Source organism: Zingiber officinale, chromosome 2B, assembly GCF_018446385.1.
Source record: "Zingiber officinale cultivar Zhangliang chromosome 2B, Zo_v1.1, whole genome shotgun sequence".
NCBI classification, from domain to species: Eukaryota; Viridiplantae; Streptophyta; class Magnoliopsida; order Zingiberales; family Zingiberaceae; genus Zingiber; species Zingiber officinale.
Genome location: NC_055989.1, coordinates 78,195,505 through 78,221,863, shown reverse-complemented (window position 1 = coordinate 78,221,863; position 26,359 = coordinate 78,195,505). Strand labels below are relative to the sequence as shown.

Sequence of the window (26,359 nt, the reverse complement as noted above, 5' to 3'; positions counted from 1 at the left end):
TGGAGGATCATGGGGCTGCTCAGGTGCTGGCTGACCTAGCCGTCGTATCTCGTCACGAAGGGACGTAAATCCGGCAGCCATCTCGGATCGAATAGAGAGAACTATCCGTCGTGTCTGGATGGACTCGACCTCGAGTCGAGCAAGTCTGTCCTCGACGGAGAGTGAGGAAGAGGTCGAAGGTCCAGCTGAGGTGGATGGTCTGGCAGACGGGGAGGGATCTGCGAAAAGATCCTCGGCTAAGAAATCAGCCCACTCCTCTCCCTCGCCTAGTAAATCCTCGGCTGCTGGAGCGATAGGGGCAGCTGCCTGCTGTGGTCGGCCTATCCATGCTAGAACTCCATTAGCTGTGATATCGGCACTGGCTAGTCTACAACTACGGGATCCTAGCTCATCATATATAGTAAGAGGAATGACTGTTCCTCTGGTCACATCTATACCCTCTATAGTCGAAAAGAAGCGTGTCAGAATATGACAATAGGGCATGTGGACTATCTTGGAAGTGACTGTCCCAGATGCACAGATAATGTTCTGGAACATATGCAGGGCAATATCGATATCAAATCGATGACACAGGGCGTACAAGAAGAATGCGTGTGAAGGTCTCATCTTCGGGACATCCCGAGATGAGATTGGCAGAATACATGCTGTCAGGACCCTATACATCACGTAGTCCTGAACCCGAAGAGTAACTGACCTGACCTCAGTCAAGTCAACAGGTCTCGCTTCCCCGAGGAAATACGTATAGATAGTATCTAACGTAATGTGGGAGTAAGGATCGCCAAATGGCAGATCCCTACCGGGGTAGCATAGAAAGGTAGACTCAGAAGCCCTAAGTCCTAGGGTGGTGCGTAGCAGAGTGGGAGTAAGCTCAATGTCCACGCCAGAGACTCTAGTGCTGTACCTATTATCATCAACCCTCTCAAGGTTGTGATAAAAATGTGCACATAACTCCTGGTTTACTGTATCGGTGCAGTAAACCAATTGATCCAGTTGATAGTGCTCTATCATCTGAATAGTTGGTTGACAATACTGGGTATAAAAAGTCTTATTTACATATCTAGGTTTGATAGGTTCAAAGATGTAATTAGCAAATGTATCCCTAAGATGTATAGTCGGGAATCGGATATCTGCTGATGGAATTCTAGCTGGATTAAGGTCAACATGTCGGCGTTTCCTATTTTTAATGATTTTACCAAAAAATTGACAGAAATAAGCAAAAATTCTAAATAAAACTTGATCGGAAGGGATTAGGATTATACCTAGGAGGCATTGTCACGTAGAGAGGGAAAAAAAACGATTGAGAGCGCCTTAGTTGGGAAGAAAACGCACGAGTATCGCGTGCTCGGCGTCGGCAGAAAACGAACAGAAAAGCTTCTGTTCGTTTTGATATAAAGTGTTGAAGGCGCCTTGAACCAAGGTTTAAGGCGCCTTATACACGTTGGAGGCGCCTTGGATTGATCCGAGGCGCCTTAAGATGAAGCGGCGGGAATTTTCCCGCCGCATGCTAGGGCGCCTCCTTTCGATGGGAGGCGCCTCCGATAAGCTCCACGTGATTTTTTTTTTTTTTTTTTAAATTTAATAAATTTTGAAGAGGTTTTAAAAATAAGTTAATTAATTTTGAAATTTTTTTTTAAGGAATTTTGAAATTGAATTTTAAAAATAATTTTGAAATTGAGTTTTGAAATTGAATTAAACATAATTTTGAAATTGAGTTTTAAAAATAATTTTGAAATTGAGTTTTAAAATAATTTTGAAATTGAGTTTTAAAATTAATTTTGAAATTGAGTTTTTAAAAATAATTTTGAAATTGAGTTTTTAAAAATAATTTTGAAATTGAGTTTTAAAAATAATTTTGAAATTGAGTTTTTAAAAATAATTTTGAAATTGAGTTTTTAAAAATAATTTTGAAATTGAGTTTTAAAAATAAATTTTGAAATTGAGTTTTAAAAATAATTTTGAAATTGAGTTTTAAAATAATTTTGAAATTGAGTTTTAAAAATAATTTTGAAATTGAGTTTTAAAAATAATTTTGAAATTGAGTTTTAAAAATAAATTTTGAAATTGAGTTTTAAAAATAAATTTTGAAATTGAGTTTTAAAATTAATTTTGAAATTGAGTTTTAAAATAATTTTGAAATTGAGTTTTAAAATAATTTTGAAATTGAGTTTTTAAAAATAATTTTGAAATTGAGTTTTAAAAATAAATTTTGAAATTGAGTTTTAAAATTAATTTTGAAATTGAGTTTTAAAATAATTTTGAAATTGAGTTTTAAAATAATTTTGAAATTGAGTTTTTAAAAATAATTTTGAAATTGAGTTTTAAAACTTAGTCATCTCACCCGATCTAAATTTTCAATCAGGGAATCCTATGATTGATGTGAGATGATTTATTGTTGAATTCAGGAGTTTGGTTTAACTTGTGTTAGATTCAGGTTTGGCTTTGGGTTCAACAAGTAAGCATTCTTTGGATAAACTTCTGGGCTATGGTGAGTCACAAGGAGCTCATTAAAGTAACCATGCCTTCGAGGTTTTCCAAATAGTCCTACCCATTGAACTTAATACCAATCCTTGGTCTAACTAGTCAGGATCCATTTAAGGGTAGCTTCGGTCAGTTCCACTTGGCCAAATGCACCAGGTCGAAGCCATATCTTCCTAGACATGCGATGCCCAAGCTTCCCTAACGTACTATCATCCAAAAACTTCACCAGTACTGTGGGTCAAGTTAAACCTAGCCCGTTTTAATCTAACCTTAATTACCCTGCCGGGTAATCTACTCTTGTTTTACCCATTTCGGGTAGATTAGGTTTAGTTACCCTGCCGGGTAGTTTAGTTGGGGGTGCCAGCGAGTCTGGATCCTCCATTTTTATTTTCAGTGTTAACTTAATTTCGAATCTTGAATAGCTTAACTTTAAATTTTTGAAGTTGATTTTAATTTTGAATTTTGAATTTAATTTTAATTTTAATTTTGAATTTAATTTTAATTTTAATTTTGAATTTAATTTTAATTTTAATTTTAATTTTAATTTTGAATTTAATTTTAATTTTAATTTTGAATTTAATTTTAAATTTTGAATTTTGAATTTAATTTCGAATTTAATTTTAATCTTAATTTTAAATTTTGAAGTTGATTTTAAATTTTGAATTTAATTTTAATTTTAATTTTGAATTTAATTTTAATTTTAATTTTGAATTTAATTTTAAATTTCGAATTTTGAATTTAATTTTAATTTTAATTTTGAATTTAATTTCGAATTTAATTTTTTAATCTTAATTTTAGATTTTGAAGTTGATTTTAAATTTTGAATTTTAAATTTTTAGGATTGTTTTTCGTTTTGCTCCCCCTGGATCATGGCCTCGATATGGTCTATCGAGGTAGTATATTTGATCCTTTGGAACCCAGTATTGGCCAGGTCTAACTTGATTGACCAAGTTAGACTTGGAGACCCATGCTTGGACTGATTTAACACTTTGTTTGTTTATTAATGATAAATAAGATCTATATTTACTTTTGTATCCCAACCCAGTTCTGTTGTAGACGGCTCTTTGTGTCCCAAGAATCAAGTCCAAATTCTTGGAGCCCAAAGTAAACCGTTCTAAGGTATTTTCTAAATCTTTAACCTGATTTGTTAGACTTGAATTTTCTTCCTCAAGTTTTTGAACTTGAGTTGGAAATTCAGTCTGACTCTGGTCAGGTAAGGGACTTCTTTAAGGACACTTACTTCCTTTAGAAGTGACTTAACTTTCAGGTTTGACTTAGCTAATTTGCGCAATAAATAGCTAACTAAAATGTTCAACCGGGAGATACTTACAGCGGGGTCTGGTCCTTCGGAAACGGATACGGATCCGTGGCTTTGCTCGGACTCTGCCTCAGACTCGCTCTCGCATCCGGATTCGACGACTTGTTCCCGGGCCATTAATGCGAGTAGACTCGTTTGTTCGAGCTCGTCGTCGTCGTCCTCCGATGAAGATTCGTCCCATGTTGCCTTAAGGACCTTTTTCCTTCTTTGCTTTTTGACCTCCTTCAGGTTAGGGCAGTTGGATTTGATGTGCCCTTTTTGGTTACACCCGTAGCATGTAACTTCAAACTTCATCTTGGTATTTTGTGGGCCTTCCTTTGATTTTACTGCCTTCTTTAGATCTCTTTTGTCGAATCCTTTCGTCTTGTAGAGCTTCTTCACGAGGTTTACCAGCTCGGTTGTAATGTCATCTTCTTCATCCTCAGAGTCTGGTTCAGTTTCTGATGCTGGTTCGGTTCTCCGTCGTGGTCTCGGTTCCTGGGTTCGGCTTGTACCTGCAACCAACGCAATACCTTTCTCGGTTGGCTGTGCATTAGTCTGCTCATGAAGTTCAAATTCACTAAAAAGTTCATCTAGTTTTAAAGAAGATAAATCCTTGGAAACTTTGTAGGCATCTACCATTGATGCCCACAATGTATTCCTTGGAAACGAGTTTAGGGCATACCTTATTACGTCCCGATTTTCTATCTTCTGGCCAATTCCGTGAAGAGAGTTAAGGATGTCTTGTATTCTTGCGTGAAGAGAACTCGCCGTTTCGCCTTCCTGCATTTTTAGATTATATAATTTATTAAGTAAAAGATCTCTTTTACTTACCTTGGTGTCATCAGTGCCTTCGTGGAGTTCGATGAGCTTTTCCCAGAGCTCCTTTGCAGAGGCAAACGGGCCAAATCTGTTGAGTTCTTCCTTGGTAAGACCACACTGAAGGGTGCAGGTAGCTTTGGCGTCGGCTTCCACTTTTTTTATTATAGGAGCGTCCCACTTCTCGCAGGGTGTAGTTTTGCCGTCGTCATCGACTGGCAGTTTCAGTCCCGTCTTTATGATCATCCACGTTTCAAATTGTATCTTTAGATACGTTTCCATTCTTCCCTTCCAGTAGCCAAAATCCTCTCCGGAGAATAGCGGGGGGCGTACAGTGCTGAAACCCTCTTGTTGGGCCATTTATAATATGTAACAACAAAAAAAAACAGAATATGTTCCAAGACTAAGTCTTGGATTAGTAGTGCTGGAATAAAGGATAATAGAAACGAACTCGAGTGGTGTTGCACCTACTTCGAGCAAAAGTCGATTCGAGGGAAACAAGAATTAGAATATAGCTATAAGGCTAAATTCTAATTCGACTCCGAAAACGAAAAAAATTGCGAAAAATTTGTTTTGAAAGGTGGTTGCACCAATTCAAAACGACCCCACTCTGATACCAATTGTTGGATCGAGATCGCGCTAGAGGGGGGGAAGTAACGCTCGCGGCTATTTTTATTGTATCGGAATCGTAAAACTATCAAAGTAAATATACGCAGCGGAAGTAACGAATGCAATCACAGAAGGACACAGATAGTTTTACTTCGTTCGGAGCCTAGGTCGACTCCTACTCGAAGGCCCGCGATCCTTGATCGCTTTCGGTGGGCAACACTTATAAGTACGAAAAAGGAGTACAAGATTTATAATCAGTACAGTAATTAAAAACAAGTTTACCGACGACAGAATCGTAATCTCGAAGCTCCTGGTCGTCGTGGACTCGTAACAGCACTTCAGGGTCGTTGATTGAGCAGCACGCAGCACAAGGATCGCTTGAAAGTTGTTGTTTGAAGCTGCTGGTCGAGACCCCTTATAAAGGGGGTTCAAGGTGCCTTACACTGTTCACCAAGGCACCTTGAACGAGCCGAGTCACCCGCGTGGATCAGCACGGACCTGGTCGAACTCTATCTGGTTTAAGGCACCTTCAGCCTATCCAAGGCGCCTTCAACCTCCGGTTCAAGGCGCCTTGAACTCCATTCAAGGCGCCTCCAGTCTGCTGCGCTGGCCTTTTCCTGGCTCGCACCCGAGGCGCCTCCAAGCCTCATGGAGGCGCCTCGGACACTGTTCATCCGAGTTCTTCTTTGTGTTTTTGGTACCTGCAAGTATGTTAATCCAAAAATACCTGCAACACAAAGTTAACACAAAATAATAGTATGAATATGAAGTTATGACAGTCTCCGGACTGTCCGGGTCTGACTTCGGATTTCCTACCGGAAACCCTAGGTCGACCCGACGCCTACTGTTCCCTCTACGGGGAACGCGTCCTCACCTACTCCACTCAGGAGATTTACTGCTGCCGACGATCCTCCCGATCGACCGACTTTGCTCCACTCGATGCTTCCGACTTTCTCAACATCCGCTTCACCGCCGCCAGACTTTCACCGTTCACGACACCAGGACTTTCCACCTAGGGTTACCACCCCCTAGGACTTTTGCCTGAAGCCATCGACCTGCCAAGACTTTCCGCATAGGGTTACCACCCCCTATGACCTAGGGTTACCACCCCCTAGGGTTTTACCTTGCCTAACCGCAGTTAGGACTTTCCTGAAACACTCAGCAAAAGCTGTCAGATAACAAAGCACCTTAACTTTGAATCCTTTGCCATTATCAAAACTTAGGTTTGATCGTCGGATGCTTCCCGCACCAACACGACCCTCTTGGCACCTTAGCTCACGGTGCTTCTAGGGTGTAGAATTATATTCTAGTTTATTTTAACTTAGTTTAGCAAGTTCTAGAATTTTACCTAGTATCATTAAAGACAACTTCTTAATTATATACTTAATCTTTTTTTATTCATGATATGGTTGATGAATATACATTGAATCATGTGTGTAGTACATCTATTGTATTAATTGCATACTTACTAAGTAGTCAATCTTATGTTTATTAGGATACAATGTACATGAACAAAGATTGGATGTACAATAGATTAGAAAATGGATTTATTCGAGATGAATATTTTGCTAGAGTTGAGGAGTTTGTGAACTTTGCAAAGAGTCATCCAGAATGTATGGATGGTGCCACATTATGTTGTTCGTGTAATAATTCCAAATATAGAAATAAAGCTTTCCATGATGAGGACACTATGAAAGTACATCTATGTAAAAAAGGATTTGTTCCTAATTACTACAACTGGTACAGTCATGGAGAGCCTTATTTGTCTCACCGTATTAGAACTTCGGTTGCTTCTTTCATCTGACACAATTCTTTTAGGGGAATCATCATCTAATGAGAATGCAATACAATCAATGATTTATAACGCTATGAATGCTATTGATCATTCAAATATAGATGAAATACCAACACTTGAAGTTCAGCAAATGTATGATATGTTAAAGGCTAGTGAAAGAGAAGTGTGGGAAGGGATTCCATCTGGGCATTCCCAATTATCAACTACTGCGAGGTTATTAAACATCAAGGTAGAGCATCGTTTTTCAGAAAGATATTATAATGACATATGTCAATTGATTTCTGAGTTACTTCCTGTTGATAACGTAATGCCTGATAGTTTCTACAATGCAAAAAATTGATGAGAGGCTTAGGTTTGCCTGTACAAAAGATTGATTGTTGCATTAACAACTGCACGACATTTTAGATTGAAGACAATGAATTGATTGAATGCAGAATCTGTACTCACCCTCGTTATAAGCATAATAGTCGCATACCAGGGAAGAAAAAGAAAAAAAGTGCATGGAAAATTATGTATTATTTCCCGTTAACTGCTAGACTTCAACGCTTGTATGCATCTACTGTAACAGCAAACTATATAAGGTGGCATCATGAGCATGTGCACGAAGAAGGTATAATGTATCATCCTTATGACTCCCTTGCATGGAAACATCTTGATACAACATTTTACTCATTTGCAATGGAACCACATAATGTGAGACTGGGACTTTCTGCAAATGAATTTCAACCATTTGGTTAGTCGGGACAACAATATTCTTCTTGGCCAGTTATAATAACACTTTACAACTTACCGTCATGGATGTGTATAAAAGATGAATTCATTTTCCTTACTGTACTTATTCCAAGGCCAACGAATCCAAAAGAGAAGATAGATATTTTCTTGCAACCTCACATTGCCGAGTTGAATGAATTATGAAATGTAGGGTCAGTGACTTAAGATGTTGCAAGTAAAACTAATTTTAGATTGCATGCCGCATTATTATGGACGATCAGTGATTTTCAACATACTCAATGTTGTTGAGATGGAGAACGACTGGTAAATTAACATTCCCACACTGCATGACAGAGTCTGACGCATTTTCATTACCTACAGTGGGAAGGTATCTTAGTTTAATAATCATCGTAAATTTTTACCAGTTTATCACCCTTTCAGGCGAAATAAGAAAAATTTCATTAAGAATGTTGTAGTCAGAAAAATTTCTCCAACAATCAAGTCAGGTGAAGAAATCCTTGACCAAATAGACAATTATGGTTTTCTACCAGTATTTGAGGCTAATTCTGATGAGATAAATAAATATATCATTAGGCAATGCAAGTGTAGTTGGAAGAAAAGAAGTATTTTTTGGGAGCTTCCATATTGGAAGTATCTGCTCATTCATCATAATTTAGATGTGATGCACATTGAGAAAAATTTATTTGATAATATTTTTAACACTGTAATGAATGTGCATGGAAGAACTAAAGATACTATAAAATCATGTGAGGAATTAAAAGAACTAGTCAGCAGACCAGAGTTACATTAGGATGAAACGATCAATAAATTCTCAAAGGCTTGTTATACATTGGATTGAGATGGTAAGTAAGCTTTATGTAATTGGTTGAAAGAAATCAAATTCCTAGATGGGTATGCCTCGAATATGGCTCGATGCGTGGATATAAACAGGTTAAAGATGTTTGGAATGAAAAGTCATGACTGTCATATATTCATGCAAAGACTTATTTCAGTAGTTTTTCATGACTTACTTCCTCAAAATTTTTGGCAAACACTCATAGAATTGAGTCAATATTTTAGAGATTTGACAGTGAGATATATTATGATGGATGATATGCTTCGACTAGAGACAGACATTCCTCTCATACTATGTAAGCTGGAGCGTATTTTTCCACTATGTTTTTTTTTATTCAATGGAATATCTACTAGTACACTTAGCATACCAGGCACGAATAGCTGATCCTATATAGTACAGATGGATGTATCTATTTGAACAATTTTTAAAAAAATTAAAGAATAATATTTGTAACAAAGCAAGACTTGAGGGGTCAATCTGCAATGCTTATCTGGTTGAAGAAGTATCCTCTTTCTGCTTATATTATTTTGATGATAATGTGAAAACTAGACATCGCAAGTGTCCTAGAAATTCTGATGATACTCAGCTGATAGACCAATCTATGCTTTCTATTTCCAAGTTTCCTAGCAAGCCAATGAGAGCATCTATTTCTAGATGCTTAACTCAATAAGAATACCATGCTGCACGGACATACATACTCTTAAACTGTGATGAAGTCAAACCCTACATAAAGTAAGTTGACTTCTTTAATCAAAATATTTATCCAATTTAAGTTGTTTCCCGATATCCCAGTTTTCGTAAAATTACTTTATTTTCCAGCTTGTATTGAACAACAACTACAAGTACAAAATCCATCAATTCGTGCATGTGAGATAGTTGAAAAGTAAGAGACAGAATTTGACCATTACGGTTACACCCGTAACAAATTTAGGTTTTTGAATTCTGCACGTGTAATGACAGACAAAACCTGATTCCGAATCTCGAGTCAAAAGTTATGCCTGTTTGAAGTTTGAAGGCTCATATTGGGCTTCAACATGGGTTAGGCCTGCATTAGTTTCCCCGGCTTGAAAAGAACTCACCCTCGAGTTCAGATTAACTTCATTAGCAACCTTCAAATAAGGAGTTAGGTGCTTCACATTGAAGACATCAAAAGTCTTCAGATGACTAGGAAGGTGCAACCTGTAGACATTGTTGTTAATCTTCTGCAATATCTCGCATGGTCCGATTTTTCAATCCTTTAGCTTATTATATTCTCTAACAGGGAAACAGTCATGAGTCAATATAGCCCAGACAAAATCTCCAATCTCCAAAAGTACTTGTTGACGATGACGATCGACCCGAACCTTATACTTAGTATTGCTTTCCATAATTGCCAGTTTCACCTATTCATGAATACATCGAAGATGCTCTGTCATCTCATTTATTTTAGGACTAATTAACCCTACACATGGAATAGGGGCTAAGTCTAGAACTCCTGATAGATTCCGACCATAAACAATCTCAAAAGGACTTAATCCCGTGGTCCTATTTTTTGATCTATTGTAGGCAAACTCTGTTTGAGGTAATGCCAAGTCTCACTGCTTTGGTTTGGTTTCTGAAAGGCATCTCAGAAGATTACCCAGACTCCAATTTGCCACCTCAGTTTAACCATCTGTCTGAGGGTGGTAAGCACTGTTAAAATTTAACTGTGTCCCTAATTTTCCCCATAAGGTCTTCCAAAAGTGATTGATGAATTTGGTATCTCGATCTAAAGTCATGGACATAGGAAGGTCATGTAAACGTACGATCTCCTTGAAGTAAAGATGGGCAATCCAAGTAGCATTTATAGTCTTCCTGCAAGCTATGAAATGTGCCATCTTTGAGAATCTGTCAACGATAACAAGAACTGAGTCTGAGGTTCGTTGGGTGCGAGGTAATCCCAATATGAAATCTATACTGACATCGAGCCAAGGAGCTTCAAGAAAGGGTAGGGGAGTGTACAAGTCTGCATTGGTTAGAACCCCCTTAGACCGCTGACATATAGAACATCGATTAACAAAGTGAGCCACATCGCTGGTCAACTTGGGCCAATAGAAATTGGCAGAGATGAGGATCAACGTCTTATCACGCCCAAAGTGACCCTCATTATGAAGCTCGCTCATAATCTGCTGCCTTAGAGAGCAGTCTGGAATGCACAACTGCAACCCACCAAATAGATAACCATTATGCAAAATAAAATCATGTCGGTAACCATCTTGTACCTCCTATAATATCCTTTCGAATGATGGGTCAGCTGTATACATATCTGGAAAAACCTCAAAGCCTGCAATGCTAGTACTCATGGTGGTGAGTAATGAAGAACGCCAACTCAGAGCATCTGCGACACGGTTCAGACTTCTAGCTTGATGCCTTAGTGTAAAGGTGAACTCTTGTAAGTAAGTCACCCACTTGGCATACCACCTGCTCAGCTTGTGTTGACCATTGATATACTTTAATGCTTCATGATCAGTGAATAGGATGAATTCCTTCTGTACTAGGTAGTGCCGCCAATGCTTTAAGGTCTGCACAATAGCATAGAACTCCAAGTCGTAGGTAGAATAATTTTTCTTGGACTCGGAGAGCTTCTCGTTGAAGAAGGCAACTGGTCGTGCAGATTGACTTAGAACACCCCCGATACCTATGTCGGATGCATCACAATTGACCTCGAATAATATGTCAAAATCAAGAAGGGCCAGAACTGGTGCTTCAGTCATCCTTTGTTTGCCCAGTTGAAAGCTAGCCTCTGCTTCTTCAGACCACTTGAAATCCCTGCCCTGAGACATTCGGAGATAGGAGCAATCAGAGTGCTAAAATTTTTGATGAACCGGCGGTAGAAAGAAGCTAAGCCATGGAAGCTTCTGACATCGTGCAAGGTCCTCGGTTGAGGCCACCCCAAGACTGCACCTATTTTTGTTTGATCTACATGTACACCATCAGTAGACACAATAAAGCCGAGGAAAGTAGCTGATGTAGTAAAGAAAGAGCACTTCTTCTTGTTTACAAATAAATGCTTTGTTTTCAGCTTTTCAAAGATGATATGGGTTAGGTTTAGTAGGTCCCCAGCGGGAAAGGGAAAGGAGATAGCAGAATTAAAGCAAGCAGTAATATCGGCCGAGAGAATATGCTTAAAAGAAATGAGTTAATATCGGCCGGATAATACCTTGACCTAGTATCGATCGGGTTTACATGTTTAAGATAGATAGGCCAAGATTGTCTGGATTAGCACATCTGGATGTCTATCAGTATTGGTCGGGTTTATATTACCGCCCGAGAATGTATAGAAATAGGTTAATATCGTCCGGGTAATACCTTAGTCAATTATCGGTCGGGTTTACACGTTTAAGATAGATAAGCCAGGGTATGTTGGCCGGGTGTATATAACCGCCCGGGTAGGTAAAGATGCAAGGCCTTACAGGACTTATAGTACATTATCGAACAATTAGAACATATGTTGAACAATAATAATAACTCGCTCGAACATAACAGTATAATCTTGGGCTGTATATAGCATAATAAAAACAGTGTAAGACAGGGTGATTAATATATCTTGATATAATTCATAAGACAGGGCGAGAACAAATATTTTCGAGATATTTATAAATAGCTTAATAAAAATATCTGTAATATGTGATTGTATAACAGGTTGACTAATTTGGCGAGAAGAATGTTTCTAGACTCTTCTGCAGGTACTAGATGACAAAGAAGGTACATCTGGGGTACAGAAAAGATTCCTTAAAACTATTTTTCTGTAAGTACATGGCTTACGTCATCTCATAATAAACTCTAACAAATCGGGGTCCACTTCATGACTACGGAGGTTATAATGAAGTGGTATAAAAAGGAAAATCCTCTCCGTTGGCCAGAGAAGTTCTAACGCTCACCACACACACCATCATCTATTTCAAAACCTAACTTCAGCTACTGTTCATCTTCTTTCTTCCTTCCACACTAAGAGAGATCACTAACTTGAGCGTTGGAGGGCCTAGCCAGGGATTCCCACCCCGGTCTTAGGTCACTGATGATAGTGTTGGTCGGTCTCTTGTGCGCAGGAAGTCGTGGAAGCTCCAGATCTCGGTACTCTTCGTCGGATCCCTTCTTTCTCCCTTTGGGTCTTCTCACCTGGAGGGTATTCTGTGACTTTATTCTTCTAGATCCGCTTTGGGTTTCTCGGATCGGCATTCTACAGGTATTATTCTTCATCGATAGTGAGTTCTCTCCCCATCTTTTCATTTTGTCAAGCTTCTCAAACAGGATCAAATTTGGCGCCGTCTGTGGGAACTTCACCTGAATCTGAGATTGTAAGATGGAAGACGCTGGAAAATCAAACCTACTCACTATTAGCCGTGAGGATCTGGATTTTCTTATCAACACTCATGTACAAAAGGATTTACAACAACAACAACAACAACAACAACAGCAACAGCAAGTGTATACTGGAGCTACTATGCAAGTAGCTCATAATCTAGCGATTTCGACTACTGATCACCGTAGGGAAAGAGAGCTGGAAGAAGAAGATAGTGTGTATTTTCTGCCAGCCACTGCTTCTCCGACCAGACACCCTCGAGCTTTCCTTCGTACTCCTTTTGAGCAGGGAGGACGAAGGCCTGTATTTCAAGAATCTTCTTGCGAAGCATCGGATAAAGAAAAGCGCAAAGCTAAAATGATGGTGGCTAGTGATAGTTGGCCAGAGAGAATCATTTCTCCATTCTCTCAAGGTGTATTGGATGATCCGCTTCCTAAGCAATATCAAAATCTGCAGATCGGCGAATACACTGGAACTACAGATCTAGAGGATCATTTATCAAAATTTGAGAGCATAGTATTATTACAACAATTTTCTGATGGGTAAAGTGTCGGATGTTCCTTACAACACTCGGAGGAGCTGCTCACCGCTGGTTCAAAACATTGCTTGAAAACTCTATCCAAAGGTTTAAAGATTTCAAGAAGGTTTTCTTACACCATTTCTCTAGCAACAAGAGGTATTATAAAACCCCCTGGAGCTTGTTTTCGATCAAACAGGGCCCTAAAGAGGCCATTAGAGCCTACATCAAGAGATTCAATCAGGTAGCTATTGATGTACCCAATGTTACTACTGAGATATTAGTAAGTGCTTTTTCTCAAGGCTTGAATGATAATGATTTCTTTAAAGATTTGGTGAGAAATCCTCCTACAAATTTTGACTTATTAATTGATCGTGCTACTGAATTTATTAATGTCGAAGAAGCTCAGGCTGCACGCCGAAAAGAAGATACTACTTCTTCTCCCACTCCTATTAAGGAGAGGGCTCTCGCCCCTGTTCCTCCGCCGAGGGGACCTCAAGTAATCCCTCCACCTCATCGTCACCCAGAATATCGTCCACAAGCAGTACAACATATGGAGATGCAGCAAGAAGCACCAAGGAGATGGTGCACTTATCAAAAAACTAGCAGTCATCATACAGAAGATTGCTTGTTTTGAAAAATAAAAAAGCAAATTAGGGTTGTTACTACTATCAGCAACGATATCCCAGGCAGCAAAGTCCACTCAAATTGGAATATCGCCCGGTCGAGCCTCAACAAGGTGTATTACCAGTCCCGGTCGGTATAACTCGGGTGCCTGAGAAAACACAACCTGAGAATATGACAACCCAACAAGAAGAGAACAGAAGCAATGTCGCTCGAGGCAGCATTAATATGATCACGGGCGGGCCCACTGATGGAGATTCCAACAGGGCCAGAAAGGCACATGCAAGGAGACTCGAAATCTATGCTGTAGGATGCAGCATGGAGAGAGCAGCAGGGCCAGAGATCAGTTTTGGGCCCAGAGATCTGGAAGGGGTAGAAATATCCCATGATGATACTTTAATAATTAAGGCTGTGATAACCAATTATACTATTTCCCGCACCTTCATAGACACTAGTAGTTCTGTGAATATTATTTTCAAAAAAGCTTTTGATCAACTGCAGATTGACCCAAGTGAACTTCAACAGATGGTGGTTCCTCTATATGGATTCACTGGTAATGAAGTACAACCGCTCGGCCAAATAAAGTTGGCCATATCTCTAGGGGAGGAGCCCCTAATGAGGACAAGAAGATCTCACTTCATGGTGGTGGATGCCCCATCCGCCTATAATGTGATATTAGGTCGACCGACCTTAAATGAGTTTAGGGCGGTCGTTTCTACTTTTTGTCAAAAAATTAAGTTTCCTATTGATGACCAAGTTGGGGAGGTACGTGGTGATCAGAAGACGGCTCATAAATATTATGTGGAGATCGTCAGAACTGAAGCCAATGCCGCCCGAAAAATGCAAAGAATGGAGGTCAATGCCATTCAAGAAAAGCCACCCGTCCTGGTTTATGAGGATAAGGAAGAAGTCCAGATACAGACCGGTCGACCTGAAGCCATTATCTATGTCGCAGCCGATCTCGATCCTAAGCTGAAAACAGAGCTGGTTCAATGCTTGAAGAAAAATAATGATGTCTTTGCTTGGACGCCCAAAGAAGTCACGGGTGTTTCCCCTTCAGTAATGGAGCATTCTTTACATGTCTTCCCAGATGCTCGGCCTGTCATGCAAAGAAAGAGGAGTTTCAGTACAGAACAAAATCAAATCATCAAGGAAGAAGTGGCTAAACTCATGGAAGCTGGCTACATCAGGGAGGTGCAGTTCCCTAGCTGGCTAGCTAATGTTGTCCTGGTCTCTAAATCAGGAAATAAATGGCGAGTATGTATTGATTTCCGTGATCTTAACAAGGCCTGTCCAAAGGATTATTATCCACTACCCCGGATCGATCAATTAGTGGATTCAATAGCCGAATGTGAATATATTTCTATGCTGGATGCCTATCAAGGCTATCATCAGGTCCCTCTTGCTAATGAGGATCAAGAGAAGGTAGTTTTGTAATATCTGAAGGTACTTATTGTTATAATGTTATGCCGTTCGGACTAAACAATGCAGGAGCAACCTACCAAAGACTTATGAATAAGGTCTTCCGGAAGCAGATTAGGAGAAATATGGAAGTATATGTTGATGATATTTTAATTAAGTCTCTTCAAGCTACTGATCTCTGCAGGGATGTAGAAGAAACTTGCGGAACATTGAGGCAGTATGGGCTCAAGTTGAACCCGGGCAAATGTTTGTTCGGAGCAAAAGGTGGAAAGTTCCTAGGTTAGGTTATATGGTGTCCGAGTGAGAAATAGAAGCCAACCCAAGCAAAGTCAAAGCACTTCAAAAGATGGAGCCACCACGCAATATGAAGGAAGCTCAAAGACTTACCGGCCGGATCACTGCCTTATCTAGGTTCATTTCAAGATCGGCCGATCGTAGCTTCCACTTCTTCAAAATACTCCAGAAGGCTAACAAATTTCAATGGAATGAAGAATGTGACAAAACCTTCCAAGAATTAAAAGATTATTTATTTACCCTTCTTGTGCTAGCTAAACCTGTAGTAGGAGAAACCCTATGGGTGTACTTGTCAGCTAATGAGAATGTTGTAGGCTCTGTGTTAGTTAGACAGGAGGGGAAAGAGTTGCAACCTGTATATTTTTCTAGCCATTTATTAAAAGGAGCCGAGTGTAGATATACTACACTCGAAAAATTAGCCTATGCATTAGTGTTAACTGCCCGGAGGTTGCGTCCATATTTTTTAGCACATGCAATTATTGTATTGACCAACAGTACTCTCGGGCAGGTGTTGCTTAACCCAGAGGCATCTGGTCGGTTGATCAAATGGCCGATCGAACTTAGTGAGTATGACATACAATACCAACCTCGCTCGGCCATCAAAGCACAAGCTCTGGCAGATTTTATTATAGAGGTTCAAGGTCCCGAAGAAGAGTGTACTTGGAAAGTTTATGTGGATGGATCTTCAACCAGACAAGGCAGTGGGATTGACATTCTCCTTATATCTCCAAGGGAAGATAAGCTTCAACTTTCTATCAGACTGAATTATAGGGCCACTAATAATGAAGCAGAATATGAAGCACTGGTAGCAGGGTTACAAGCAGCTCGGCATGTGGGAGCAGCCTGGGTCTATATTTATTCTGACTCTCAGTTAGCAACCCAACAATTATCAGGTAACTTTGAAATCAATAATGATAGACTTAAGTTATATGCCAAGGCATTTGATAAATTGAAGGCTCAGTTTCAAGAAGTAAATATATAGAAAATTCCTCGATCTGAGAATCAAGTAGCGGATGAATTAGCTAAATTGACCTCTACTATAACACCGTGGAGTTTGGACCGATCGGTTGAGCAGACATTGCTAGTATCTTGTATTGAAAGACAAGCTGATATAGAGATATAGGGTGATTGGAGAGCATAAATCATATTATATTTGCAGCAAGGTATTCTTCCAATGGATGTCGAACAAGCAAGGGTATTTAAGAAGAGAGTTTCCCAATACACTATGATAGGGGAGCAGTTATATAGAAGAGCTTTCTCTAGACCTTTACTTAAATGTATTGGAACAGGAGATATACAGTTTATCTTACAAGAGGTTCATCAGGGCTCATGTGGCAGTCATATAGGAGGAAGATCTTTAGCCCGCAGAATTCCTAGCTAGATATTTTTGGCCTACTTTACACGAAGAACTTGCATTTCTTGCCAGAAACATCAGAATATTCTACATCATCCTACACAATTATTAAGAACCTCTATAGTTTTCTGCCCCTTTGATCAATGGGGCATGTATATAGTTGGTCCATTTCCTATGACAACTGCACAAAGAAAATTTTTATTAGTAGCAGTGGACTATTTCTCTAAATGGGTAGAAGCAGAACCACTTGCTCGGATTACTGAAGATGCAGTTATCAAATTCTTGTGGAAAAATATTGTTTGCAGATTTGGTATTCCTCATAAATTAGTCTCTGATAATGGAAGGCAATTTCAGGGAGACAAAATCTTAGACTGGTGCAAAAGCTACAGTATTACTCAAGCATTTACCTCTGTGGCATATCCACAGAGTAACGGGCAACAGAGAGATTATAAGAGGCCTAAAAACCAAACTAGATCATATTGGTGACAGTTGGGTAGATGAGTTGTCCAGTGTTCTGTGGGTATATCGTACTACACCTCGAGAAGCTATAGGGATCGCTCCCTTCCAACTGGTTTATGGAGGAGAGGCTGTAATTCCTATCGAGGTGGGAGTGGAATCCAATAGAAGACAACTATATGATGATGACAATGCAGGCCGACGACTTATGGAGCTAGATCTGATAGAAGAAATTCGAGATAAAGCTGCAACTCGTCTCACCTCATATCGATAACGAATGAGGCAAAATTATAATAGGAGAGTCATCCCTAGATTTTTTCAAGTGGGAGATCTAGTATAGAAGCGTGTCAAGCCCTCCGGGGAAGTTAGCAAATTGGCACCACAATGGGGAGGACCCTACAAGGTGATGGAAAAACTTGCATCGGGTTCATATTATCTCCAAGACGCAGAAGGAAGAATTCTCGAGCGTCCATAGAGTGCAAATCATTTATAGCCCTACCAAACTTAATAAGCTTGTATCGCTCGAGAAATATAAATATCTTTGAATGAGCAGATTAATTCTTCCTTGGTATATTCTAGTCACCCAAATCGCACAAAACTTAGTGTGTCCAAGGGAACAGATAGAGTTTACTTTAAGCAAGTTCTCTCCGTTCAGCCCTGCAAAAAGATAACAAACATGCTTATTCCGCTCAGGCGGCCGTCGATTGGGGGCTTTAAGGTACGACTGACCAAGCTTCCTTAAGGAATCTCGAGGACATTAAACCATCACAAGGTTAGTGCAAGCATTTTAGTTTAATCAAATAATAGTCGATCGGGAAATCTCTTGAAGTAACCCAAACGGGTCTTCTTGAGAGGAATCGGAGACGTTAAACTATCATAAACATAGTCGATCGAGAAATCTTTTGAAGTAACCCGGACGGGTCTTCTTGAGAGGAACCGGAGACTTTAAACCATCATAAGCATAGTCGATCGGGAAATCTTTTGAAGTAACCCGGACGAGTCTTCTTGAGAGGAACCAGAGACTTTAAACTATCATAAACATAGTCGATCGGGAAATCTCTTGAAGTAGTCCGGACGGGTCTTCTTGAGAGGAACCGGAGACTCTAAACCATCATAAGCATAGTCGATCGGGAAATCTCCTGAAGTAACCCGGACGAGTCTTTTTAAGAGGAACCGGAGACTTTAAACTATCATTAGCAAAGTCAGGCGAGGATAAGTACCTGAACAAGATATGATAGAGCACAAGACTCTATTCGCTAAAACCAATCGGGATTACACGCCCGATCGAAAGAGCAAAAGTTGATGAAATTCTTCATATTAAATCAGGCGGGATTGCAAGCCCGACCGAAAATCATGAGATGATGGCATTCTCCATTATAATCATTCGGGATTACACAAGCCCGACCGAAACTCGAAGTCATCTGGATTTCTTCAAATCACTCAGGATTACATGCTCGACCGGTTTTCAGAGTTTTATCTAAGATCATTCGCAGAGGGAGTTCTTTATACATATGTATAAGCATTCAAAATGACACTCCAGATCAGAAGTCATAATCATATGAAGTTCTTTATCTAAAATTGATTGGGATGGTACGCCCGGCTAAAATGCATAAATCCTATGGAGTTCTTTATCCAAATCGCTCGGGATTGTACGCCCAACCGAAATACATAGATCCTATGGAGTTCTTTATACAAGGTTACTCAGGATCACATGCCCTCCTGAAGTGCTGATGTTCATGGAATCCTTTATATTCAACCCTGCCTGACTGAAGTTCAAGGAGCTTATGGAAAGCCTTAATGCACAGAACTATATGATCAGTCAAGATATCATAGAAAGAAGCAGTTCTTGAACAATATAGTACTTATTCTTAGTTCTCAGAAGCATTTCAAAGGAAGCAGCAGCAAAATAACAAAGGAGGAAGGAGGAAAAAACAGGTAAGTACAAATTTTTACAAAGAGTGCAAGTACTTAATTACAAGTCTTTTTAAATACACAATCATGCTTACTTAAAGTTGCTTAGCAAGTCTTCAGGCAATTCTTGGTTAAGTCTGCCATGATTTATAAATTGAGGGGGGGGGGGGGGGGGTCACGAGATAGATAATGACCTTCCCTTAATTGCCGAATAACTCCGGTTATGGAGTGATTTAGGGTCCCTATGACACGGCGGACATATTCACTAGTAAACTTTGGGGACCTCAAATAGGCTAAGCGTCTGTCCTCCCATCGGTCCTCCTCATGCTCCTTATAACTTTAAAATTCGGTCTGTAGTTTGGCATCTTGATCTTTGAAGTGTCTCTTTCTGATTTAAGCTGCTCTAGTTCCTTTTGGAGGGAGGATATTTTTGCATCCTGAGCCTTTCTTTGTTCTTGCTCTTCTAGAAGAGCAAACTCTTGTGAGGATGAATTTTGAGCCTGCTCAGAAAGAAAGAAATTGTGAAGCCTCTCCACTTTCTCTAAGACAATGTTTTTATGAGAAATATCTGAGATGACTTTGTCTTTCAAAGCAGTTTCCACCTTGAGGTCAGAATTTAATCGATCCACTCGTAACTCCAGGGTTTTCCTTTCTAGCTCTTTGTTTTCCAATAACTGCTACTGATGTTGCAGTTCCTTCTTCATACCTTCTATTTGCTGGTTCTGTAGAGCCATCTTCTCTCATAATTGAGTAAGATCAATGTGAGAAGGAGGAAGATTGGCTTTCATTGCCTCTAGATGGGCCTTTAACTTGTTATTGTCCCTTTCCAGAGCAATGACCAACTGATCTAGATGAGAACTTGAAGCAAGAAACTGAAATAATGATGTAGTTAGTGAGGGTATATATATATATATATTATATAATGAGAAATGTTTACGGCAATAGCTTGACGACTATGACTGTCAATGTGGCTTGAAATGCTGGTGCCCCGTAATAATTCTTGGCTATGTAGCCAAGACTCAGCCAAGGGGCCTTGTAGCTGTAGAAAGCCATAACTAGGAGGATCTGAAGCTTGTCCCAGTTGAGAGGGTAGACCCAAAGCTTGTCTAAATAGAGGTGTGGAGACAGAAGGTGAAGGAGGCCGAGTAGAAGAAGAAGGAATAGAAGGGAAGGAGGTAGTAGAAATGGGAACAACAGAGGAAGATGGCAAAGCAAGGAAAGTGGGGTTAGTTGTTCTGGCGCGAACAGTCAAGGGCCCTGGGCTTGGAGAAGATATCCTGCAGGGTGCCCTTTTAACTCGAGGTCTAGAGACCAGGGAAGGTAAAACCAGAAAAGGGGTTGAGAAGAGGCAGAGGCAGTAGTAGTCATTTGGGAAGCAGAAGCGGCTGAAACAATAGACGAAGAAGGAATAAGCTTACCCGGTCTCATCATATTAAGAGAAAGGTTGGAGATAATGTGAGTAGGGAGCATTGGTGCCTTATCTCTCTCATAAGAAATAGCTGAAGGAACAATAGGGGTTTGCACAAAAGTACCGAAGGTATCGCAGAAGGGAACCTCTTCAGCAAGCCGAGGTTTCTTGTGTATGGCAACAAAAGGTTGTTTTCTTCCTCTTCCAAGGAAGCAAGAGCTTCCGCTGCTTGTTCTTCTTTAGATAACAAGCCAAGAGTGGAAGTGGTAAGATTAGCCCGGCGAGTTTGTAGCAATTTCTCTCCAAATTTATTCAAAAAAGTCTTGGTCATAGTTGTGTTTTTGTACATAAAAGCGGGTAGAAGAGCGTCAGCTAAAACATAAGAATCAGACGTTAGTAAAAAGAATAATTAACAAACGGCTAATAAATATAGTTGAAAATGTCTGGACATACCAAAGGAGACATCTAAGGGGGTTTCAATGGGGCTTATTCCGAAGGGAAACATTAGACCCTCCACAATCAAAGCCAATAAACAGAATTTGGCTCCCTTTAACTTGGGTAAGGTGGAAGAAACAGAGGGATCAGTGAGGAGGTTGTCAGTGCTAGGAGCTAGAGGAAGATCATTAATCCAGTTGATAGGAAAAGGAGGGGGAGAAGGAAGACGCATAAAGAAAAATTTGTGACGCCATTCTTCTTGAGGAGGAATCCCATTAAACAAAATAGATTTAGGGCGAGACTGAAACTTAAAAACACCAATGTCTACTTGGCGGGGAATGAAAAAGTAATGAAAAAGGCGAGGGGATAAAGGAAAATCTAGTAGTTTAGATACCCCAACAAAACCCACAAGGATAGAAAAAGATTGGGGAATAAGCTGATTAAGAGGAATCTCAAATTAAATGCTAACATCAATGAAAAAGGGGTGAAGAGGGAAGCGGAAACCTTGCAAAACTTGATCCCAAAAGATAGATATACTTCCTAGAGGAGGGAGATGCGGACCATTCTGAGGGGTGGGGCGAACCATATAGGAAGGAAAATCATAGTTCGCTTGCAACTCCACCTCTTCTGAATCGATAAGACTAGAAGCACACGAAAGAAACCACGCTGGGGAAGAAGCGGCCATGGCTGAATGACAGAAGGAAGGTGAGCAAAGGAAGAAGAAGAGAAAGGTTTGAGAGCGGAAGATAGCGTCTTAAACCCTTTTTGCTTTCCTTTGTGCCTTATACCAAAAACCCTTAAACAGAGGCAGAAGAAGAACTGGCACTATAAGAAAAACCCTCATAGACATCGGTTTTCCACCGCTTTACAAAATCGACCGATGTCTATGAAGGCGATGTAAAAGGTCTGCCATTTTAGACATCGGGTTATAACCGATGTAGTATCACTTAACGACACTGTTTCAGCAATGGTGTAAAACCGATGTAATATCAATTAATGACACCAGTTTTGGCAGCGGTGAAAAACTGATGTAATATCAGTATTGTTTAATGACACCGATTCAATTTCTGAAACAATGAAAAACTGATATTATACAACATTTTAATAGTACAAAATTTAGTTAATATTATTATTCATCAGTGTATCTAAACACACCAAGTCAATATCCATGTGACCAACACATAAATATTATTCTTACAATATAAAATGATAATAGATATTGTACATATCAAGTCCGTATCCACAAATTACACAAATATTCTTCTTACAACATCAAAAGATAATAGATATCTTCTTACAGGGAGCAGTGTTGCCATTTTCAGTCAACTTCTGTAAAAATCTTCTACCATTGTTGAATTTATGTTTGTAGCTGATGCCAAACGCATTTCATCAATTTCTATTGTAAGCAAGGCATCGCATACAACCCGTCCAACTTGGAGAATTTTTGGACAACCTGATAGGATGTAGCTGTAATGAGCAAAAAGATCAACAACGAAAATTTTTGGGCAACCTGATAGGATGTAGTTGTAATGAGCAAAAAGATCAACAACGAAAGATCAACAACGAAAGATCAACTGCAACAGATAGGACACATACCTGCAACTGGGCATCGAGGATGTGGTTTCTTTGTGCTTATGTAGTGGATTACTGGTTCCTTCTCATAAATGTGCTTGCAGTCCATGCTGCTTGATGAAGAACAACAGATAGAAAGAACACAGTTTATGACTTTAATAATAATAATAACATACCTTTTGCTTGGGAAACAAAAAAAAAGTGAAACGGACGAGTCATAAGCTTCTTCATCACTTGATAAATAAATATACATCAAGCATTGTTCAAGGAACATGAACAATTGAATCAACAGAATCTGTTAAAAGGTTTTTTTGAGTTGTTAGAAGGAAATATAAGTAGAAAGCTATGGAATGTTGTCTACGGCATTAACATATCTCACATTGCATTCTACAAAGCACACAAATTCATAGTTTGCAACTAATCAAATAAAGACTCATGCCAAATTGAATATGGTTCAAGAAGGAACATGATTTCCAAGGAAACCAAGCTCTGCATTTTAAGAAAAAAGTTCACTTAAAATAGTTGTTTTTAGTTAACTTGTGAACCGTTTAATATTTTTTTATTCACAAAGAAAAAAACGGGCTTTGTACATATGAAACAATCTCACTTGACCGTTATGTTTTCATCTTTCATTACTAACAAACAAAAAATTAGGGAATTTTAATTTATATTGGATAAAAACATAACTTCAAAACTTTGGTAAAGAGTGAAGCACTACTTTACCAGTGGATAGGATTTTGCAATTCTGTAACAGGCTTTCCTGTCAAAGGGCACTTCGTATTTAATAGGTTATTCTGGGTACTGGTCATGACTATATCTTCTTGCTCCTCATCAGGCATTGGTTGACCAGCATGGTGAACATTCTGTAATAAATTATGTAATAATTTAACAATGCCACAATATTTTTCGACCAAATGCATGCTAAAATAAAATTGAAGAATACATGTTCCTCTTGGCTACATACCCTCACATCACTAATAAAAACAATATATACATGACTCTTGAATAACAGAAACACACTAAAGAAAAGAGGATTTTTTTCCACAATTAAACATGCTTAATTTATACAAAAAACTGAGAAATGACAAAAACTAAAATTCATAGACTAATTGGGAAATAGAGGAGAAAAAACTGAAAATAACTTACCCATAAACAATGAATGCAGAGGAAATGCCATAAACATATGTAAGCAAAAAGTTATTATTCCAGTTTTAAAGTAAAAACTTATGGCATGCATTCAATCATATGAAAATAGGTAATGCAACCATGTAGTTTTTTTCATATACCAAGCTGAAAATATGATCACACACTCATAAAAGAACAACAGGATAATAAACTTCACGCATATGGTGCAACGACAAGCATTAGTTTTAGTATTTTTTTTTATTATAGTCAGAAAATATGTTCTTCTCTTATGATTTGCTTAGCTATAATAGTCTTCACATTCCCTTTTGAGATGACCCATGATTTAATTTTCTACATGGAATTGGAACCATGAACAAAATTCTTTGGCATGATGTTGACATGGTGTTACTGAGGGTATTAACTGAGTCAACAGTGAGCTGGTAAAATATCCCATTCATTTTGTCAAGACTCTTCCATAACACACCAATAAGCTTTCTTTAAACCCTTCCAGTTTCAACTATCTAATTAATTAAAATTAACACACACTTCAAGATAACTAGCCAACCAACTAGAATATTTCTGTTGGTGCAGGTAGCACTAACGGTCTAACCTGAGTTTTGATGTATGACAAATAGGTTAAGTTAGTTTTGTTGTTGTCTGACACTTTGATCGAGTGTGCAGGAGAAGTCCAGACAGGTCGACGGGCTGACCGGATGTCTGGCATGAAGTCCAGCTAGGTCGACGGGCTGACCGGATAGCTGGCGAGAAGTCCAAGCGGGTCGACGGGCTGACCGGACGCTTGGCGAGAAGTCCAGCTAGGTCGACGGGCTGACCGGATAGCTGGCGAGAAGTCCAGACGGGTCGAAGGGCTGACCGGACGTCTGGCAGGTAAGTAAGGTAAGTCACTGGAGGGGAGTGACTGTGAGGACGCGTTCCCGGGAAGGGAACATTAGGCGTCGATCCGGCTTAGATCCATTTCGGATATCTAAGTCGAGATCGTGACTAGATTCCGTCTCGAAAGACGAATCTAAGTCATAATTTTCGATAATTCATATTTGTTAAACCGTAACAATCTGTTGCGTAATATATATTTGCCTCGGACTAACTCGCTTTGCAGAAAGGAAGTTTCGAACAGAGGTCCGGAAGGAACCGGGCGCCGGCGCCGAGGTCCGGCGCCGAGGTGAATTTTATCCAGCCGAGTCGCCGCCACGTGGAGTTCGGTTGATTGGCCACGTCGCACGAGGCGCCCGGGATCCAGGCGCCCGAGCAACATATAAAAGAAGCCCGGATGGAGCTTCTTCAATCATCAACGAGAACTCTTCTACCGTCCTGCTGCTCTACGTTCCTGCGACGCTAACAAAGCTCCGACAAAGTGCTCCTTCGTTTTTTGGTTAATTTCGTTGTCGGTATTACTTTGTTTCATTAGCATTTCCTGTATTCATTTTGTAAGTATATTCGAATTGCCAGTGATTGCCCAACGAAAGTGGTCAAGGACCACGGGCCTTCGAGTAGGAGTCGTAACAGGCTCCGAACGAAGTAAAAACAACTGTGTCTACTTTACTTTTCCGCTGTGCTTATACTCTATATTTTCGAATCGATATTCACCCCCCCTCTATCGAACGATCACGGTCCTACAAGTGGTATCAGAGCAAGTACCGCTCTGATTTGGTGCAACCACCAATCAGACTGGGGGTGAAATTTTTTTTCTTTTCTTCCGGTCTTCAGTTTTACACTTAATTCCAAACTGGTTTATCATTTTTTTAAAATATTTTTGTTGCAATTAAATCTAAATTGGTGCAACACCAATCTAGACTTTTCTACTATCTTTTTCTTCCCACACTACTAATCCAAGACCAAGTCTTGGGATATTTTTTTGTTATTTTCTTGTGCACAGGATGTCCCAACAAGAAGGCTTCAGCACAGTACGACCTCCACTCTTCAACGGGGACGACTTTCCGTACTGGAAGAAGCGCATGGAGGTTTACCTCAAAACAGACTTCGACCAGTGGATGAGCGTTACGAGACCCTACAAAATTCCGGCAGACACCTCTGGGAATATACTGGATCCTGAAGACTGGACAGCAGATTTGAAGAAAAAGGCGTCAACAGAAAATAAAGCGATCAACACTCTACAGTGCGGATTAACAAGAGAAGAACTGAACAGAGTCGGTCAACACAAAAATGCTAAAGAGCTGTGGGACAAATTGATCGAGCTACATGAGGGAACGAGCGACGCCAAGGTAACAAAACGAGACCTGCTTTTAAATAAAATTTTTAATATAAAAATGCAGGAAGGTGAAACAGCGAATCAGCTCCACACGAGGATCAAGGACATCCTCAACGGGCTTCATGCGA

General features: G+C 39.6%; 1 protein-coding gene across 2 annotated transcripts; it reads right to left on the bottom strand.

Moving 5' to 3' along the window:
- Window positions 1-22,612: 22,612 nt before the first annotated feature.
- Window positions 22,613-23,701, bottom strand: LOC122049209 (E3 SUMO-protein ligase MMS21-like). 2 transcript variants are annotated; one of them, XM_042610630.1, is made up of 3 exons: window positions 23,603-23,701; window positions 22,904-22,989; window positions 22,613-22,760 (listed from the first exon to the last, which is right to left on the bottom strand). In XM_042610630.1, exons 1-3 carry the CDS (start codon window positions 23,686-23,688, stop codon window positions 22,630-22,632), a joined length of 303 nt encoding a protein of 100 aa, XP_042466564.1. In that variant the 5' UTR covers window positions 23,689-23,701; the 3' UTR covers window positions 22,613-22,629. The 2 variants fall into 2 exon arrangements, 1 of the variants encoding a protein (XP_042466564.1); XR_006130881.1 differs by lacking the exons at window positions 22,613-22,760; window positions 23,603-23,701 and adding an exon at window positions 22,808-22,817 and having other exon boundaries at window positions 22,904-22,993.
- Between the last annotated feature and the right edge of the window lie 2,658 nt (window positions 23,702-26,359).

Excerpts from the sequence above, each read along its gene's own strand:
- LOC122049209 (XM_042610630.1), bottom strand. The coding sequence starts at position 23,688 with ATGACCAGTACCCAGAATAACCTATTAAATACGAAGTGCCCTTTGACA. Across the intron at positions 22,990-23,602 it reads TTGCAAAATCCTATCCACTG|CATGGACTGCAAGCACATTT; the intron begins GTAAAGTAGTGC and ends TTCATCAAGCAG. Across the intron at positions 22,761-22,903 it reads TCCTCGATGCCCAGTTGCAG|GTTGTCCAAAAATTCTCCAA; the intron begins GTATGTGTCCTA and ends ACATCCTATCAG.